This window comes from Peromyscus maniculatus, chromosome 5 (assembly GCF_049852395.1).
Source record: "Peromyscus maniculatus bairdii isolate BWxNUB_F1_BW_parent chromosome 5, HU_Pman_BW_mat_3.1, whole genome shotgun sequence".
NCBI lineage: Eukaryota > Metazoa > Chordata > Mammalia > Rodentia > Cricetidae > Peromyscus > Peromyscus maniculatus.
In genome coordinates this window covers 120,953,147-120,973,009 of record NC_134856.1, presented here as the reverse complement: position 1 = coordinate 120,973,009, position 19,863 = coordinate 120,953,147, and the positions used below count along the sequence as shown (strand labels likewise).

Sequence of the window (19,863 nt, the reverse complement as noted above, 5' to 3'; positions counted from 1 at the left end):
CTCATGACCTCTTCCTTATTTGCACCAACCCCTCCTTTCTCTCAGTGGCATGCATAGCAACTTCCGTCACTGTGAAAGCTAGTCCTGAGGGAGGACGATTCCAGCTCAACTCCAATTTGATTCCTCCAAGTCCTGTGTTCAAAATATGTGGTGTCCTCAGCAATAGGGTCTTGCCTTCAAGTTCTGGAGGCTGCCAAGGTCAACAGCATTAGTTTATCTTGTTTGGGGGTTTGCTGGAACTCTCCTGACTCGACTGTTACTTTCTCAGACCTGTTTCTGGGGTTTCTCTCAGACACTCTGTGACTCTTGGGAGGATAATTATTGCTCAATGTGATGTAATTATTGGTCCATTATATATGTATACATATATATATGTATGTGTTATAAGCTACTGAGACGATTTAGCATTGCTTGTGTGTACAGGTGTTTAGGGATGACCCCTTGGGATTGGAGCCTTGTACTAGGGGCAAACACATAGTGTCTTCCTCTTTGAGTAACCGTTAACTACCTATAGCTTTTCATCGAGGGGTGCAGCCTTGTGAAATTTACCCATCCATGTTGGCATGTAAGCTGGTGGTGTCATTATGCAGGTCTTGTTCATACAACCACAGTGTTGAGATTTCATGGGTGCAGCATCCTTGTCATGTCCAGAAGATAATGTTTTGTAGCTGGTGTCCTGGTACTCTGGCTGGGATAATCTCTCAGCAGATTATTCTGTGATGTTTCCTCGGCCGTAGGTATAAGGATTGTGTTAAAGACCTACGGATTGAGACTGAACACCCCACAGTCACTTTGACCAATTGTGCATCTGTGTGACAGTCTCCATTTGGAAGCTTCCTTGGTAAGGAGTGGCATCAGTAAAGTAGAAAGGGACCACAGTTGGGGGTCGAGAAAAAATAGCTCCAGAGGGAGCCTGGTGCAATACAGGAGCTATGGAGGTGAAAGGGGGGAAATAGGGGGACACTAACTGAGAAGGAGGAAGAAGACTAATACAGAGAGAGGGTGGGAGAGAGACAAATAACATTAAATATGCTTGAAAAGTCCATGGAGAAACATTATTTTATAATCATATATATGGATAAATAAGTATATTCATGTATAAGTATATATATGTAAGTATATGCATATATGTAAGTATATTCATTTCTAAGTACACACACACACACACACACACACACACACACACACACACACACACACACACATCATATCACACTGAGTACTAATCAATGTTTTCCCCCAAGAGTTACAGACCATCTAATATAACAGAAACTCCAGTACGAGGCATAGGACCCCTCCAGTCCAGTTCTTGGTCAGGGGAGCCCAAGAAACTGCCCCCACAAATAGACTAATGTTATTGCCCTTGGTTGCCTCCCAGAGCATATTGGTAAGACCTCAAACCCAAAGGCACCATACACTTTGGACACCAACCTTGGAGGAATCAGACGGGAAGTGATCTTGAAGCTTCATTCCTGAAGTCTAGCACTCATAGTATTAGAAGGTGCTCCATAGCTGCCAAGAGAGAGGAGCAATTCGTAGTCCCACCCAGCTGTAAAGCCCATGAACCACAACAACGACAGATGTGACAAGGTATCCCCAGTGGTGCAATAGTGCACTTTCATGCTGGGGGTAACCGACAGCTGTCTAATTGAACTTAATACCTGCTCCATAAAAAGTCATGTCTGGTACTGTAAGCCTAGTCAGCTACCCATGACTATCCAGTCATGGGTCATAGGCCCTAGAGCAGAACCTACTATTGCCATTTTCCTAAACAAATATAATTTCTAACTGTATGCTAAATATTTATCTCTATATCCACAGACAACTGTACCTCTCACCCCTCATCAAATGCAATGTTGGAAAAGTATTTTCTTTAGACTAGGGAGATGACTCAAAGTGTAACATGTTTGCTGTGTTAGTATGAGGATCTGACTCTCAACCACCCACAGAGTGGGAGGTGAAACAGAGGCGAAAGGTTCCTATAATTCCAGATCCAGGAATTGCAAACACAGTCGGATTCCACAGGCTCACTGGCCATGCAGCCTAGACAAATGGATGTGCTCCAAGTTCAGTGACAGGTTCTAGTATCCAAAAATAAGATGATGATAGGCCAATGAGATGGCTTAGTGGGCAAAAGCAGTTTCCATGAAAGCCTGGCAACCTAAGTTCAATTCCCAGAACTCACGTAAAGTTGGGAAGAGAGAATCCATTTCGTAAAGTTGTTGTAGGCGCCCCACTTACATGCGGTGGCATGCACACACGCACACGCGCACGCGTGCGCGCGCACACACACACATACACACACACACAACACACAAATAACCCATTAAAATTAAATGTATTTTCAGTTAAAGAAATTAGACTTTAATCTGAGAACTGTGGAAGGGACGAGATGTGCTGTGCCTCCTTCTTCCTCAGCCTCCATTTCCACTTTCAAAATTTCTCTTCATTTTGGAGAACGTAGAGGAGAAGTTCCCTCTGGCCTAGTTTAAGATAGGCATTTGCCCTGTGTTTCCTCACAGCACTTTATACATCATTAAAGTACTGATGCGCTGGGTCTCAGCCCCATGAGGTTGTGCTTTGCACTTACTTGTCTGTGTCTGTCGATAACCCAAAAGTTCTATGGGTAGATGGCCCCTCACCCTTACTCCCCTTAGTCTACCCTCATATTCCGTGTTGCTTCTGGGACAAATGATGTACACCTGTAACTTAGGGCAATGAAGAGTTCTGACTTTACACTTCCGGAAGTCAGAGGTCTCAATTAGGCTGCTGGTGGAAATGGAGTCATGACAAGGACTGGTTTTTTAGAGGCACCAAGGGACAATGTTTCCTTCATCTTTCCAGCTCTACAACTGGTCCTCATTCCTCAGTCATTTATGTCTTCATAGGCTACAAATTCAGGCCAAGGTTTTTACACTGCCCTCTTCCTGGCTGTCCCTCTGGTTCTCTCTCTGTCTCCTTCTCTGTCATCTTCCAATCTTTGAAGACCCTGTAATTACATTGGGCTCATCTCAAATAATTTAGAATAATCTTATTTTAAGCTAAAACCAAAATTTCTTCTGCTGATTAATTCACCACTGCCATATAATTTTACATAATCACAGATTCCAGGCTTTAAGGTGGGTGATATTTTCAGAGGTACTCTTCTTCCAATAACACAATCACAGGGCCTGGTATGTCAGACACATTCAGCATTGATCTGGGAGTAACCAGAATTCTACAAAGGAAGCAACACCCCTTTCAGGTTTCAGGGCAAGGGGCTGTCAGCCTCCTGGTATTTCTTCATCTTGAAGTTTTGTGATAAACTCATTCAAAAGGTGATGTAGAAAAGACCTGATGGAAAGACAGAAACACAAAGAGAACATTCTTGGCTACTAGCCATGTTTCCTTGAGCAAATCAAGGAATAGACTCAGGCTTTAGTTCTGATTCTGCAACCACTGGAGAGATGTGGATGTGACCTCTGCATATTCCTTTATGTCTTTAGTTTATTTATTTTAATTTAACATTTTTATATCTTCATTTTAATTGCTCCTTGATGTACTGAATAATATGTCCCAGAAAGCCTCAGAATCATTGTGCACATTTGTATTTAAAAACAAAACAAAACATGACAGCGAAGCTAGAGAGATATAGCTCAGTGGGTAAAGAATTTGCCTCCTGAGTGTGAGGAGCTGAGTTGGGTCCCCAGAATCAGGTAGAGCCGGCTTCAGTTGTATGTATCAGTAATCTCATCATGCCTATGGTAAGATGGGCGATGAAAACAGGAGAACCTGGAAGCTCATAGGCCAGCTAGACTGGTGGGCACAGTGACGAAGAACAGGAGCCTGTTCTGAGCAAGGTGGGAAGTGAGAACTGACCCAAGATTGCCCTGTGACCCCACAGTCCCTTCACTCACACACCAACGCAGAGAGACATCATACACACACAAATATAAAACAACCTCCTGATGAACAGAATGCAGTGAAATTTAAAAAAAGATGACCCAATAAAATAAACATTTATCTGCGATCATTTTTAAAATGTTACATGTGGATTATATTTGGTTCTGTCTGGAAGGACTATGGAAATTTTAGTGCCATCTATTGGTGCTGATTTTAAAATAAGGGTTATCACAGCCAGCTAATGAGTCGTTGCCGTATGCAGCTTCCTTAGGGTTTGTGTTCACTACAGAAGAGAGTTTAAGAATGCATTTTGTGCTTTTTCTTCTCCAAAGCAATTTTGGTCTTTTCTGTGTTATTATTATTACACTGATGGATTGTAGAAATCTTGTTTGATTTCAGGTCTCTGTAAAGATTGGGCATGCAAGGGGGATATATGGGTGTCATATGAAATGTGGCTGAAGTTCAGAGAAATAGGTTTCATTTAATAGCTGAAGACTGGATGGCCTCCCTATCTCCCCCCCCCCCCCCCCCCCGCCCTCTGGCAGCTCACCTCTGAGCAGTGGAAATGCTGTCTGCAGGAATCGAGGAGGGGCTGCTGGCCTCAATGTGATTTTCCAGTGATCTGTGTACTCTGGGGCTTCCTTCATAACCAACAAATCAATTCCCACTCTACAGATTACACACCCCAATGGTAGATGCCATTTATTATCCATTTGATGGTCACACTTCGTACATAACCAAGAAAGATTGCAGGAGAAAGGCAGAATGGTGGAAATGAGGATGGGAATATTCCACAAGGGCAGGGCATCTTGTGACATGCATTGCATGTTCACGAGCTCAACAAAGGAGCTCTAGCAAGGCAGTTGTAAAACATGGAAGCTGGGATCTGTTAAATGAAATGCATTTTGAATGTTATGTATAGAGACAGTTGTGGGTGTAATTCTATGTAAATCTGCATTGAGATTATAATCTCTAACTGATTATAAGGGAAGCATTGCTGTATATTGTAGTAGGGACATCAGTTATAAAACTATGCCTCACTAACCTCTTTAACTAATAAAATGTAATTCCTTATTTTATTGAGAATCACCTAGCACCATCAATTATTTTGCTAGTACCGAATTTCAAGGCCTATAAAATTTTAAGCACCAGATGATTAACTTTTTCCTAAATTCTTTGAATCCACATGCATGGTTACCACCATTAAATGAATGAAGACAAATATAGATTTGTATTAATTCAAAACAAATGATTGAGTATTTTGAATGACATCTAATGTAACCTTGGTGTTATTTGTTTTTCTTTCTAAATCAAATGTCTGACAAGCAAATCTTTGTTTCTAGGTGTGAGCAGGAATACTTCATTTGTGGAACTAACTGGGAGTGTGGTTTGGGGGCAGTTTCTGTGCATACGGACTCAACTGCTTAGTCATTTATGTCAATGGATGTGAAAAGAACAATGGGAATTTCCACTCATCAAATAAGCTCCCCTCTTCTTGGTTTTGCACCATTTGAGGCTTTCTAGCTTTCTGCAAACAGCACACTATGAAGCCTGCATCTGATTTCTCCTTCCTTTGAAGAGGTGAAACAGTGATGGAGTAATGAGCGGAAGAGATCATGTGCAGGATATTTTTGCTTGAGTGGTGGAGAAGTCTGGGTTTCATTTCCCATGATGGGAAGGCTCTTCTAGGGTTCTCTCCTAAGAGACATCAACCCTGACAGCATCTCTGCCTGTAACCAAGGCCCCTTGCAGGGTGTGTGTGTGTGTGTGTGTGTGTGTGTGTGTGTGTGTGTGTGTGTGTGTTGCAGGGATTTAGACTGCAAAATATCCAAGAACATTTTTTAATGCGATATAAAAATGCTTTGTCATGTAGGGTGGGTACATAGGGGCTTAGATTTGTCAAACCCTCTGAGCTATTCATATAAAATATGTACAGTTTATGGTACTTAAATCATAAATCAATATTTAGAATTTCAAAATACTAATTAGATTCAAGCGTTCTGAAGTTAACCAGGCATAATGCATGGCGTGCAGACACAAAGTTGCTGGCAACTCTCATCCAAATTGTTAAAGTTGTAAAGAACAAAGTGAGGCTGTCCTTGTCTTTCACCCTAACCACACAACACTGGGCTGCAGTGCAGAGGTGTGCACATGCGCGGATGGAGTTTGTGATGAATCACAGCACCCACCTCTGATCTTAAACTCTCAATTCATGTTGTGTGTGTGTGTGTGTGTGTGTGTGTGTGTGCGTGTGTGTGTATGTGTGTGTGTGTGTGTGTGTGTGCACATGCACACATGCTGTTTCTCATTTCACTGTTATTCATTTGTGTGATTGAAGGGCATGCTCAGCACACTAGTGAATGATGGTCCACTTCTCCATGGCAGAACGCTCAGGGAACTGTCAGTTTTGGCCTTAGTGTCCTGCTAGCCTGTGAAGACCAGGAGGCCACAGTCATGTCCTTCCTTGATACTCGCTTGTCAGAGTCATGTTTCCTTGGCTCATCTTCCCTTCCCATGTCATTGTATCCGACAGTCTTCAGCCAGCAGTAAGCTTTATTAAGTAAAGTCTTTTTCAATGCATCCATGGATTCCACACTTTGCTGTTAAAAATCCACAATTTTGAATTATTTGTGTATCTCAGTGCTAGATGAGCAACTCCCTTCAGTTTCAAATTGTTCATTTTTAACCATTTTAAATAGTTTATTTTTAACCACAGATAAACCTAATTTTTTTCACATTTGATTTGTTGGTGATGGTGGTGGTGGTGGGAGTGGTGTGTGTGTGTGTGTGTGTGTGTGTGTGTGTGTGTGTGTGTGTGTGTACATGTGTATACAATGGTGGTCAAAGGACAACTTTTGGAATGGATTCTTTTCTTCTTTCATGTGGATCTCAGAGACCAAACTCAGGCTGCCATGCTTGCTAACAAACTCCCTTAACCACGGAGCCATCTCACTGGTTCCAACTAAAAAACGGACTTAAGAACGTGCTATTGTGAGCAGGTGAGATAAGAGGGAATATACTTTAGATTTACACATTTTTTTCCAGAAAAATTAAATTTACTATTTGTAATAGCTCCTTGCCATGTTTCATGACATAAGCATGTAGGTCAGTGATGTGTACATTTACATTGCTGGACATCTGATCTCAGGAATGTTTCATCTTGCAAAGCCTGAACCATGACTCATTCCACAGCAAGAAAGGATTGTCCTTCTGAACTCCGTTCAACATTTCCTTCCTCTGACTTTAACTGCAAGAGAAAGGTCATATAGCAAATCCTGTAGTTTCTGTCCCTTTGTGAGTGGATTAGTTCACTTTAACTGTCACGTTAAAGGCTCATTCACATTGTAGCATGTGTCAGAATTCCATACTTATTTTATGCTAGTCAATACTTTATTGCGTGTTATCAGGACTGTTCCATTCATTCATTTATCAGTGGGCGTCTGTGTTGCCCTTGTGTCTTAGATTCAGAAGATGCTTCTGCCACGAACAGGGATATGGATATCACTTCTCTGCTCTGCTTTCAATTCCTCTGGGTGTGGATTCATAATTGGGATTGGTGGGCCATATGGTAGTTACATTGGTTTTTTTTTTTTTTAATTTTGATGTTATATGCGCCATGCTATTTTCCATGGTAGTTTACTGTTTTGATGTTCCAGTTAGGACCTGAGAGTTCTAATACCAATGCTTGGGATTTTCCGTTGTTTTGTTGCTATTGTTGCTTTTAATAGGCCTTGTGAGGAGGATGGATTCGTGCCACGTGATTTTCATTTATATTACCCGAGCTCACATTTGCCCATGTTATCTTCAATCATTCATTGCAACAAAAAGGAACATAAATGTGCTTGGTTCCAAAGGTCTAGGAATAATTTCATTCAATTCTCTTCACTACCAGAGCACTTCCCTTTAGAGCATGTGGTAGATCCAAGTTCACCTGTGACTTCTCCGTTTGCAGCTGCTCCTCCGCTGCGGATGGCTGTGGAGCCGGAGAGTTACCCAAGCACCTCCACTTCGCATCCGTGTCCTTGTCTGCAGAACTTGAACTAGCCCAATGGCAGAGCCAGAGCTTCTGGTACCTCCTTCTGCTGACGGCTTCTCTCTGGTTCCTGAGGCTCTACCTACATTACCTGGGCCAGTGGCTTTTCCTCTGGGCCCTTTCAACTCCAGTTACAAAGTGAGTGCTTTCCCCTGCACGTCAAGGGGGATGCATTTTCATCTTGCTCGGGCAAACCAAAGTACAAAACATCTTTCCCGGTTCACTTATTGGAAGACCTCAAATGGAGGCCTGATTTGAAGAGACAAAAGAAGTCTTTACCTGAGATCAGGGGCTTTTATTATAGTTACAGTCTCAAGCTGTGGTTGGCTCCATCCATACAAGTACTTAACTCGTGCATCAATATTTATTTAAAATTCAGCACATTCAAATATGTACTGATATCTGAGCAGGACTCAAGAAGAAATTTGGCAATGATGTTTTTGTTCAATTTTGATTTTATAAGAGTGACAAAGGCTGAAGGTATTTCAGAAGTAATGTTAGTCTGATTTATTACCATACTCAGAAAAGGAAAGCTTGCTTCTTCTATGAAATGATTGAATTCAAACAGTTACCAAACTCAAGCCCAGGCAGTTTCTGGGCCATTATCCGGTGGGGGGAAAATTATATTTTAAAGGTTGTCTGCCTGTAAACATGATTCCATAGACACTCTAGATAGACAGGGAGATAACAACACAAGTAAAAGTCATTTTCTCAAAAGTGTAGATGGTACAGATAGAAACAGACACATGTACAGAGTTTCCATTAAGATGATGATGAAGAATTTTAAGACTTTGTGCAGAGAAATACGCATGTGTATATATGCACACAGGGTTTTTAATTCTCTTTTGAAATGAGGTAGCTAAGATTTGGATATGTTGTAGATATGAAAATTTATATGTGTCAAATAACTACATTTTCACAAAGGAATTCTTGCATGGGTATTTTCACTCTGTGTGTCTATCTATCTATCTATCTATCTATCTATCTATCTATCTATCTATCTATCTATCTATCTATCTATCATATATATTTCCTTAGTTTCCAAAGTAGAAAATACAAATGTTCTAGCCTGAGTTAATTATCTTTTATTAGTAATAACTTTACTCTTCATTAGAAGAGGAAGTCTTATCTTAGTTAGTTATTAATCCAACATGACAGCAAAAAAATTTTGACAGCTCATTTTGGTCAATTTCTTAAACAGGGAACTTGGACCTGTATAACATTTGAGGGCCCTATTGTCTAGATCCACAGTCCTGATTCACACAGTAGCTCCAGGCCACATCTCAGCTGTGAGCTATAGCAATAACAACACTGATAATGAGAGCTTATTTTACCCTCACTGTGTCAAATCCTATACTAAGAAATCCACATCGTTCTATTTCATATCCATGACAACACAAGAACGAACCTCCTTTGGAGAAGTAGTCAAGGAACATATGAAATGAAGACTTCTCTCTAATGGAGTCCTCATGATTCACCAAAGGGTGAGCTCTGACACAGTTTTATACAGGCTGAATTGGACAGAGATCTTCGAATGAACACCATTCTCAAGTTGTAGGGAAAGGTGATAACAAAGCCACACTGCAGGTGACCCCTGTTACTGGTTTGAACTGGATTTAACCCATAGGGCTTTGGCTTGTGCCATTAGTCCCTTGCTATGAAATTTCAGTTGCTAGTGATGACTGTGCTTTTGGAAGTTGGAAGTTGGAGTCACACCAGAAAAGTCATAAGCAAAATCAATCACCTTTAGCCAAAATTCTGAAGTATCATTAAATTTATGCTTATCTCTTATTTTTACAAGACATTGACTCATTAGAAAGTTCACTATTATATTTTGCATTTAAAATTGACCACTAATATGTCCTGTGTAGCAGAGAAGTTCCTGACTTATAGATGGCTCTACTGAGTGGCTCAAATGATATGCTCGATCCACTAATTTTTTTATAAGAATAATGAACAAGATAAGTTGCATTTCCTTGATTGTGAACTGTGGTCAAGAAAGGTTGAAGACTTCTAACACTCAATTTCAGGTGCCATTTTCAGTCAAGTATTTTGTATTTTTAATAAAGAAAACAAGAACATAGATCTGTTGATTGCTTTGCATACTGACCTTTGCCTAATTCTTTCTGGGTTCCTGTGCTTTACCTTCCAACAGATTCCAGCTTTATTCCTACACTGTTGAGCTCTGCTACCCGACTTCTTCACTTACCATTGGAGAAGAGCTGGCTGTGATTGCGTTGGGGCCTTTGGCTCTGAACACAATAACATTCCCCTTGCTTCTGATCAGATGGGGCTGTCAGCTCCTGTTTTCCTACCGCCCAGATGCCTTGTCAAAGCTAATCATCACGATGGGACTATGGACAGTTCTAGACCCATTGGCGGTGTTTATAGTGGATACTTTCCTGGGGGTAAGTCAAGTAAAATAACCAAGATATGAATCCATGGCATGCAGTTCAGCACAGTGCACGACTCAGTTGACATGGGATATTTCAGTAATGATGTCATTCAGTATTCATCCCGAACTGTATAAGAAAAAAAAAAAACATGGATGGTCTCATAAAAGTGACTCAAATGTAATTTTAACTATTGAAAATACTTTAAAAGTAAGTAGGGGATTATCTAGAATATATAGATATGCAAACTAGCTGTCATATTTTTTAAATTATTCCCAAAGTTCTTTTTTAACATAAAAATAAAAACTTTTGTAGCTTCTGTTTTTTTTAAAAACAACTAAAGATTTTCACAGACAAATTTCTCTGAAAAGAACTTTTACAGTAGTTCATTCAGTGTGACGGGCTGCCCACCTGCTTTCCACTGGGATAGCTTTATGTAATAAATATAAAGGCGAGAGATAAGAGCTGCTGGAATATTTTGAAGTCATAACTTTTCAAATGTCACCCCTCAGGCATTTCTTCCAACTTTTGTGATGATTACAGAGTGACAAGCACATTTCACCTTAAATATACAGCCTTAGTGTTGTGAATGATTCCCAGTGATGGGCAGAAGCACACACTGCTGCATAGAAGGACATGATTCCGGTGCTAAGAAATGATTCTGTGCTTTTAATCATTGTTGTGCAATTTCTTTCCTATGTATGAACTGAGATAGTGGGGTAAGTCGTTTCTCCATATTTCAGTTGGAAAAAAATAGTTACAGAGAATTCTAGTGCTTCTCAAAGGTAATACACACAGCTTGTGTTGTAGTTCCAACTAGGACTCAGATTTCTGAATTCTGAAGCTGGTGTTTCTCTCATTGTATCAAAATCTCTTCATAACACTATGAGCCCATATATTGTTCTATGGAATTAATAATGTGCACTTTCTAGTGATAATTATTCAATCTCAACAAGCTATTTAATTTGCTGATGGATATGACTATAATTTGATACAAAACTGATATGGTTATTATTGTAAATTTAATTGACACATCCAAATCTCTGGCTGCTTTGAGTTTGTAAAGTACACAATTTCCTGACCTGTGCTACTGAATGATTTTCCAGCACTGAGAATCAAACCCAAGGCTATGCACATGGTAAGCAAGCACTCCACTCCTGAATTATATCACCAGTGTCCGAAGTAGGTAATTCTTTATCTTTGTTTTGGATCAGAACCTAGTCCAGGTCTTGGTAAGTCCAAGCTTATGGACTCTGCCCTGCAGTTCCTTCATCGATAGGTATGGGTGGAGCACAGATTTGGGCTTCTACCAAATTCCCACTTGCTGTGGACCCTGTTGGTCAGGAGCCACAGTTTAAGAAGCTGAAGTCATAGGCATGCAGGAGGCTCTGAGGAGCATACAGGGAGGATCCAGGAACACTAAAGTCACTTGGAAGACAAAAGCCCAGCATGCAGGTTGCTCAATGGCCCACCATTTACTTTTCTGTCCATTATCTGTGACTCCAACCAAAGATAAAATCTAGCATCTTTATCAAAGTTTCATTTAACTTTTCTAAAGTTTTATATTAGATTATCGAAGCACAATGGAAGATGGTGTCTCAAAATGTGATAATTCAAACCAGAACACACTTTAATTTGGTGGATATAAACTTTAAGGAATTTTAAAGTGAAAAAGGGGGGAAATCTAAATTAAACTTTTTATGTCTAGACCTGGTGATAATATAAAACATTAAACAGAGAGCAGATGGCTATTCTAAATTAATTTGATGTGATCAAATACTCACTCATAAGATTACATGAAGTTGTGCATTGATGTTCCACATGCCATGTATACATAGTTAGTATGGATGGGCTTAGTCTATATCACTATACTAAGCAGATCTTAGTGTGTTGATGTACTATACTGTTAATTATGTCTGACATAACTTCTCTCAATCACATACTATTAAAACTTAAGTCCAAAGCACAGTCTCTGATGCACTCCTGAGGACACTGTACACCTTGGATGTCAGAGCAGGCAGCCCAGCCTGATCTCCCTTTTCTACTTCTCCTAGGCTATCCTATGCTACAGCATGGCTGCTCAAGCTTGAATATTCGTGGCCCCCCAGAGTTCTCACTTCAATGTTCACTATGGCTCATCAGGAAGGGCCCAGGATTTTGTATTCCTTATGGTCTTAGGTGATGTTAGTGGTGCTATTTCCCTGGACCACTGCCTAAGCAAGATGACACTAGACATGTTGTCAGGGCAGCCTTCCCTACCAATGCTGTTTGGTAGCCTGAGCCTTCACTCCCTGTGGGTTGCTAGGCTCCTCTTGACCAAACTGGGATCCTTGGGGCTCTGAGTCCGATGGTATATTTTATATGAGAATCTTGAATACTTAAATGACCTCTGCTAATAAAGCTTAGAGCTGGACGATTGCAATTGTGGAAAATTGCCATGTCAATCATTTAACATTATTAGAATGAACTCCAAACTGCACATTAGTCCATGAGTGAGTTCAGGACATCTTGCTGTTGTGGACTAGAACCATGTGTAGCTGACGTACAGTCTTCTGTTTTCACATGCCAGATGTGATTGCTTTCTGAAAGCTTGGGGCCATTAGCCACCTTGGTGACACGGTGAAAGAGGGAACTACTAGAGGCAGCAGTGTGCTTTCTCCCTCATCCCCAGTTTCTTTCACCATGGCGGCTATCCTCATTGTGATTCTGAGTGGATTGAGTTAGATCCAGCTGGATTCTATTCACATTCTTGCTTATGAGTTCTCAAGCAGGCAAGGAAGAGACTGTACTGTCAAGCCTGGTTGAGCAGGAGATGTAAAGACACCATCTGCATTACGGGAAGACCATATTCTGAGGTATCTCACAATTCCTCCCAAAGGTCTGATTGGCATACCCAGCAGGCATGGTCCTCATGCTGAGCTTCCTGCAATGCCCCAGGGGAAGTCAGTTGAGGAGGAGAAGCAGCTGTCCTTGGTAATCTTTGGAGACTTCTTAGAAAGACTGTCTGTAGCCCATGGGGAATGGCCTTCCTTATTTCAGTCAGGACCCTTAGGCAGATGAAAAGCCAACCAGCCCGCTGTATACATGGCAGCTGATGAAGCGAGTATACGTAATTGGCTGTGATGCCTCTGATGAAATCTTTAGGAAAGCAGCCTCTAGTGTGACCGTCTAGGAATGGCCTTACCCTGAAGAAGCTGAGATGAATACTAGGGGATGAATCGAGTGACTGTATTTTTTCCAGTTGCAAAGAAAAACGTTTATGTTTATTCAGTCTCCACAAATCAACTTTCCAACTAGCATTTTTCAGCTTTCACTACTTTTCATCTACTTTTGCTGCTGTTCCTCATGATGTAAGCACTCCCCAGTAGACCCTACATTTCAACACTTTCACTGGGGATTATTTTCCCAACACAAACCTAATCAAATTACAATGCTCCCTTAGAAATATATGGAGTAGTAGAGAAAAAATCACAGAGTTGAAGTCATAGGGAACAGTTCTATGGTCCCCAATCTGCTATTTATGATCTATATGACACCAAATGACCTAGTTAAGCACTTCAGCCCTCGATTTACACATGAGCACTGTGTAAAAGTGGTAATACACACCAATAGTATCACCTACCTCATTCATCTCACAGTATTGTTAGGTGAAAGAAATGAGAGACTAAGTTGGAATAAGGCTGGAAGAATTCACATATTTCACAAATAGTGGTGCAAGAGGTATAATGAAGTGATGATACTATGCTGTGTGCACAACACACAAAGTAAGAGGCTACTGTTTCAGACAAGAACGCACAATTGTATAGGAATTCCAATGCACCCACACAGACATAGCACTCATGCTGAGTGAAGGATGTCATTATAGGTCGATGGCTTTTTCTTTCACATCATTTAGGTCTCTGCTCAGGTACCCCTTCTTTGGGGGCACCTCTGACAGTGATATTAAAAAACACACTTGACTCTCCTGTTACATTTCAGATCTTGAGTGTTCTCTATAGGCCCATATATTGGAAGCATGTTTTTCAAGTTTGAGGTGCTCTCAGGAGGTAATGGGGCCAGAGGGAGGAAATCAGGATATTTGGGAGTACACCTTCGAAAGGGGTAGCTGGGACTCTGACTCCTTCTAACTTTCTCCTTCCTGCTGCCATAAGGTCCGCAAGTTTGCTCAGGTTTTCACTTATAATATGCTCCCTCACCTCAGAGTCTGCTGACTGTGGCTCCAAGTCCTGAAATCATGAGCCAGAATAAGACTTCCTGCCTTACAAGTATGTGTCAGGAGTATTCTGTAACAGTGACAGCAGGGTATTGTAACTCTGAAGCTTCTTTAAAAACTCCCCACCCCCCCTCTCTCTTCTCTCTCTCTCTATATATACACATACATACACATATATATGTATATATATGTGTATGTATATGTATATATTTTCTCATTGTCTATTATTTAAACTTTTCTGAATTTCTATTTTCTCTGCAGTGCTGAGGATTGAGCAGTGTCTGGAGTAAGCTAGGGCAAGTGCCCCATTGCTCAGCTACCTCCTAGCCACCTTGTGCCTTTTTATTTTTGAGATGGGGATCTTATGAAGTGGTCCAGCTTGACCTTGATCTTACTTTGTAATGTAGTCAGGCTTTGAACTTGCCATGCCTCAGCCTCCTGATTAGCTGAAATACAGACCTGCAACACAGGCTTGCCTGTGCTATTTGGCATTACATCATGCTTACTATTGTTCCCATACACTTGAAAAAGAGGCCTTAGAGGCTAATGTCTTCGTTTAACTTTATTTTCTCTAATTTAAGCAGAAGAACAACTAGTAGGCATTCAATAGACGAGAGTCAAATGGCGATTGGCACCTACTGTTTATGTTACTGGATTCAGACACAGATCATGCTTTATTGTTGTTTCATCAGTGAATCCTTTTATCTATTTCTTTGTCATTAAGCAAGTAGACAGAGAAGTGGAGAAGGAATTGTGCTTGACAGCCCTCACCCATCTGCTGCTCTGATTGCTAGCAGTGAGGCCACCCTTTACTAGGGAGAATCATTAACAGAGAGTCTAAACTAGGAGCTTTGCTGTGGTAAAAAGCAGGTAGTTGGGATTTCTGAGTTCTAGTCATTGCCCAACCACCAAAAGATATTTTGGTGCAGACAAAATACAAATTAACCTGTCTACTCTTCTGTCCCCTCCTCACACATGTGATTTGGATTAGCTACATTTCAAAGTGCCTTTTAAAACTATATTTATATAATTGCCAGTTCAAACACTGAATAAATGGTTCTCTCTCTCTCTCAATTTGAAGAGAAGATCCCTACTTTAGAGTGCTCACCACTTCCACTGGATATCATGGGAATCAAAGCCAAGGAATGTTCATGGTCTGTGCAATTCAGAGGTCAATGATGTCACATAATGACATCACAGGTTCTTTGCAATACAGATTTGTCTTTAAAGACCTCATTACTTTGCATTTATTTATAAGCCAATATAGAATATGTGTTTCCTCCTCTCAAATCAGGGTGTGTTTTTAAATTAACCTAATGTAAACTTTAGTTTTCAAGCTCACTTTAAATAGCCTGATAACTTTTTTATAAGTTTCTGAAATAAGCCATCCCTTTCATGCATAGCACAAATTAAATTCCTATCAAATCTGCTTCAGAAATAAAGGAATCTTTTCACCATCACATTTAATTTCTTTAGATCTTGTGCTCATTAAATTCAAGAGTTAATAACACATAAATAAAACATGCCATTTGCTTCATGAATTCCACGTCAAGTGCATGCACGTTCAAGCCTCAGAAGGGAAAAATGAGAAAAATCTGCTAAACCAAGCAGGCAAAACCCAGCCTCTTTTCTCTGTCCTTTGTTCAATTTCCAGTCCTTACAAGATTTAATTTAGAAACAAATTATGGTACTGTAGAGTTTCATGTCTTCAAATTCATCTGACATGATGATGTCTCCGTCCTTACTTCAATCTATGCTTCCTTTTCTCAGCGCCTTGCACATAATGGGGACACTGCCATCGCAGATGCAGCTAAACTCTACTGGATGTTTGTGAGAACCCAGCACCCAGCCATCCTCGGTGTCGTCATCACAGTGGCACTTTATACTCTGCTATTTGTTATCTCTGCCTTGATTTTGTACTTGTATTGCCTCAGGTAAGGCGCTTCCACTTCCGGGCTCTTCAGTTTCTGGTCCTGAAGTTGAGGTGTGAAGGAAGGAAGGAGGGAGGAAGAAGGAAGGAAGAGAAGAAGGAAGGAAGAAAGAAATGAAGGGAGGGATAAGCAATTAGAACCATTTAACTATTCAGATAGAAATTCCCCTAGTTATGTACAATTCTTGTCATGCAAAACAGCAAAAAAACGTGATGACTTTTGGAGAAAAGGCCTGATTTTCCTGTGGATCATTGTTCTTGTCTCTCCAGATAATGGGCTAACAGAAGCCAAGAGTAATCTCTGACACACATAGAAATTCTAGGAAATTTCCTGGGAATGACACTGACTATTCTATTTCCCCTTCCAGTTTTCTTTCTCTTCCTACTTCCCATCTGCTCAGACATCACCAAGAGAAGAATAATCATCCAGCCTTAGTCATGAGAATTCAGATGTTCTGTTTTTTACCAGGTTGTCATTTAAGCAAGCAAAGTGTGTGTGTGTGTGTGTGTGTGTGTGTGTGTTTGTGTGTGTGTGTGTGTGTGTGTGTACATATGTATGTGAAAACACCATAAAATCAATAAATACAAGAAAGAAAAAAAATACTAGGAAAAAGTATTGTCTGATGACTATTTCCCATGCCTTGAAGATACTTGTCAGTCGGACAACCTGCTCCAAAGTTCCTTTCAAAGCCATATGAAATGTCTAATTGGCTTCTGGCATCAATTCAAACCCATGGATTTATTGCTATGATCAATTTCATGAAGTTATCCCTTTGGTTTCTTTCTATTTTTTTATAGATTTGGTTGTAAAAATGTCCATTTTTCATGGACATTTGTGCATGGTATAAAATGCAAGTCCATTTACCTCCTTTGCTGTTGAGTATGCAGCTGCTCTAATGTTACATAATAAAGAGGCCACATGTTCCCTAATATATTTTGTCAGATATCGTCAGATCAGCTAACCACTGTGTAGTTACCCTGGATCCTGTTGCTGGAGATTTTCCTGTGTCCCGCCTGGTTCTGAGGCCACTTAGTCCCAAGTAAACACACAGAGGCTTATATTAATTACAAACTGTATAGGCTATGGTTCAGCTCATTATTAACTAGCTCTTTCCTATTATTCAACTCATTTCTATTAATCTATGTTTTTTCATGTGGCTTTATGACATTACCTGTTCTCTCACATCTTGCTTCTCCTGGTGGTGATTCATAGCTTCTGCCTGACTCCATTCTTCCTCATCTCTGTCCTCAGCTTGAATGTACTGCCTAACCTTATTCTGCTTCACCATTGGACAAACAACTTTATTTGTCAACCAATGAGAGAAAAATATATTCACAGCATACAGAAAGGCATCCCACAGCAGGATCCTTCTTCAACTGTAGTGGCCTGGGCTGGTTTTTATACTGATGCTCCTGTCATAGAGCCCTCCAATCTCTCTTATGGATATAAATCCAAATAGAATTGAAATCATTAGAGCACTATTCAGATGAAGATGTGAAAACCCTCTATACATCTGTCAGTAAAGAAATAAATGATGAATAATCAACATATACAGTGAAATACTGCAGCCACAAAAATGAGTAGAATATTTCAATGTGCATTATTCTGGGTAAGATTTGAGGACTTTGTGCTAAGTAAAAACAGCCAGTCACAGAAAACAAAACAAAATGAAAACAAATGCCTCATAATTCTCCTGAGATGAGGTGTCTAAAACAATCAAAGCCAAAGAATCAGAGTAAAGAGATGGTTTTCAGGGACTGATGAAAGGGAAAACAAATAATTGCCATTTAACAGGTATATTATTTCAAATGATTACATTGTAGAAATATGTCATACAACAATGTTTGTATAAATTATGATAATGTATTGTGCATATGTGAGGGTAGATCTCATATTAAATATTTTTACCAAGAGTTTATAAAAAAACAACGTAAGAAATTAAGATAATAATTTTTGGAGTAGAGCATTCTAGAAACCAATGCAAGTTTGAAGATGGTTGGTGTAATAGCCAAAGACTTCAGTGGAAGTCTGGGTATTCTTTGATGCTTTAATGTGATTTGGTCTGAAGAAAGACAAAGGCATGCATAATTTAAGGCAAAAAAGAAAAAGAGGTAAATGTCACACAGTTTTGAGGAAGTATGAAACATTGTGTTTGTAGAGTTTTAATATTGCCACATGCCAGAGTTAGATGAACTTAGATTGGAAATGTTACAGATCACATGATCAGAGGCTTTTTTGTCCATGCTACAAGTGTTTGAATTCTTCTTTGGAAAAATGAAGGCAGGGAAGGACTTTTATTCTAGGAAAATCATTCCACTTGTAGAAAGAGGGTTGGATTTAATAGAAGGGGCAGATGGGAGCAAGAAAGACTCACTAAACAGTCACTGTGGTTATCTGAACAAGGGATATCCAAACCTTAACCAAAGAGAATGACAGTGGAATGGAAAGCAGAGGCGCACTTGAGAGGTAGGTAGGGGTCGGAATAGAATTGGGGTCGGGGCTAAAAGGAGAGGGTGAAAACAATGATGCTAGTTCACTTCAGGTTTTAGATGGGAGGGGTGGCTGAAGCAATACATAAGGTGTAGATTATTAATACACATAAAGTGTCTAAGGGAGACAACTATTCAGACAATTTCTATTCAGATTGACTTTAATATATGTTTTTAAAGACTTTTTTAGTGTGTGTGTGTGTGTGTGTGTGTAGGTGCCTATGGAGTCCAGAAGAATGTGTCTGATTCCATGGAGCTGGAATTATAGGTCATTTTGAGATGCCCAATGTGGGTTCTGGGAACTGAACTCTCTGCAAGAGCAGCAACAGTTGCATCATCTCTCTGGCCCCAACCTTGAGATATTTTGTTGTTCCCAAAGGAACATATCCTACAGGAACTTATGAGGGTAAAGGACAAAGAAATCAATCCTGACTAAGGATTTCCCAATTGAAGCCTTGAGTTTCAATGCAGTGCAGGAGAAACACTCAACACTGAATGAGAACTAATGGCCAGTATTTGTCTACTTTTTGTTTTCTGACAAAGCTGTACACAAATGAAACATAGTTTGAAAAAGAAATCCTGCATATATGGATGAAATTTGAATCCATTTCTATGTAGAAATCAAAATTGCACAGGGAAGAGCATCTTCTGGTTGTTTGTGAACACCCAAGCAAGGTTGCTGACTAAAGGATCTGAAGACACAGGTACAGCATAGGTACAGACATCTTTGCATCCTGAAGACAGGTGTTGGCTCATGATGTGAAGGGGAGTGAGGTACTGGTGAACTGCAGATGTTTGGAGGATTGGAGAAGTGGGGGTTCTCATGTGATAGCCATCGCTTGAGGAATGAAGCTCCCACTTAAGTTTCCTTTCAGTGGACTTATCATCCTCTGATGTGGCCCTTATGTCCCTAACATAGCTC

The 19,863-nt window shown here is 40.2% G+C and overlaps 1 protein-coding gene across 1 annotated transcript in view; it reads left to right on the top strand.

The window, feature by feature from the left end:
- The window catches only part of LOC102916148 (uncharacterized), a gene marked incomplete at its 5' end in the record, with an annotated part of 285,360 nt that overhangs the window by 188,250 nt on the left and 77,247 nt on the right, over positions 1-19,863 (top strand). Inside the window, 3 exons of the mRNA XM_006972859.3 lie at positions 7,835-8,053; positions 10,071-10,323; positions 16,292-16,455. Coding sequence (XP_006972921.2) covers positions 7,835-8,053; positions 10,071-10,323; positions 16,292-16,455 — 636 coding nt within the window. The remainder of the gene's footprint in view (positions 1-7,834; positions 8,054-10,070; positions 10,324-16,291; positions 16,456-19,863) is intronic.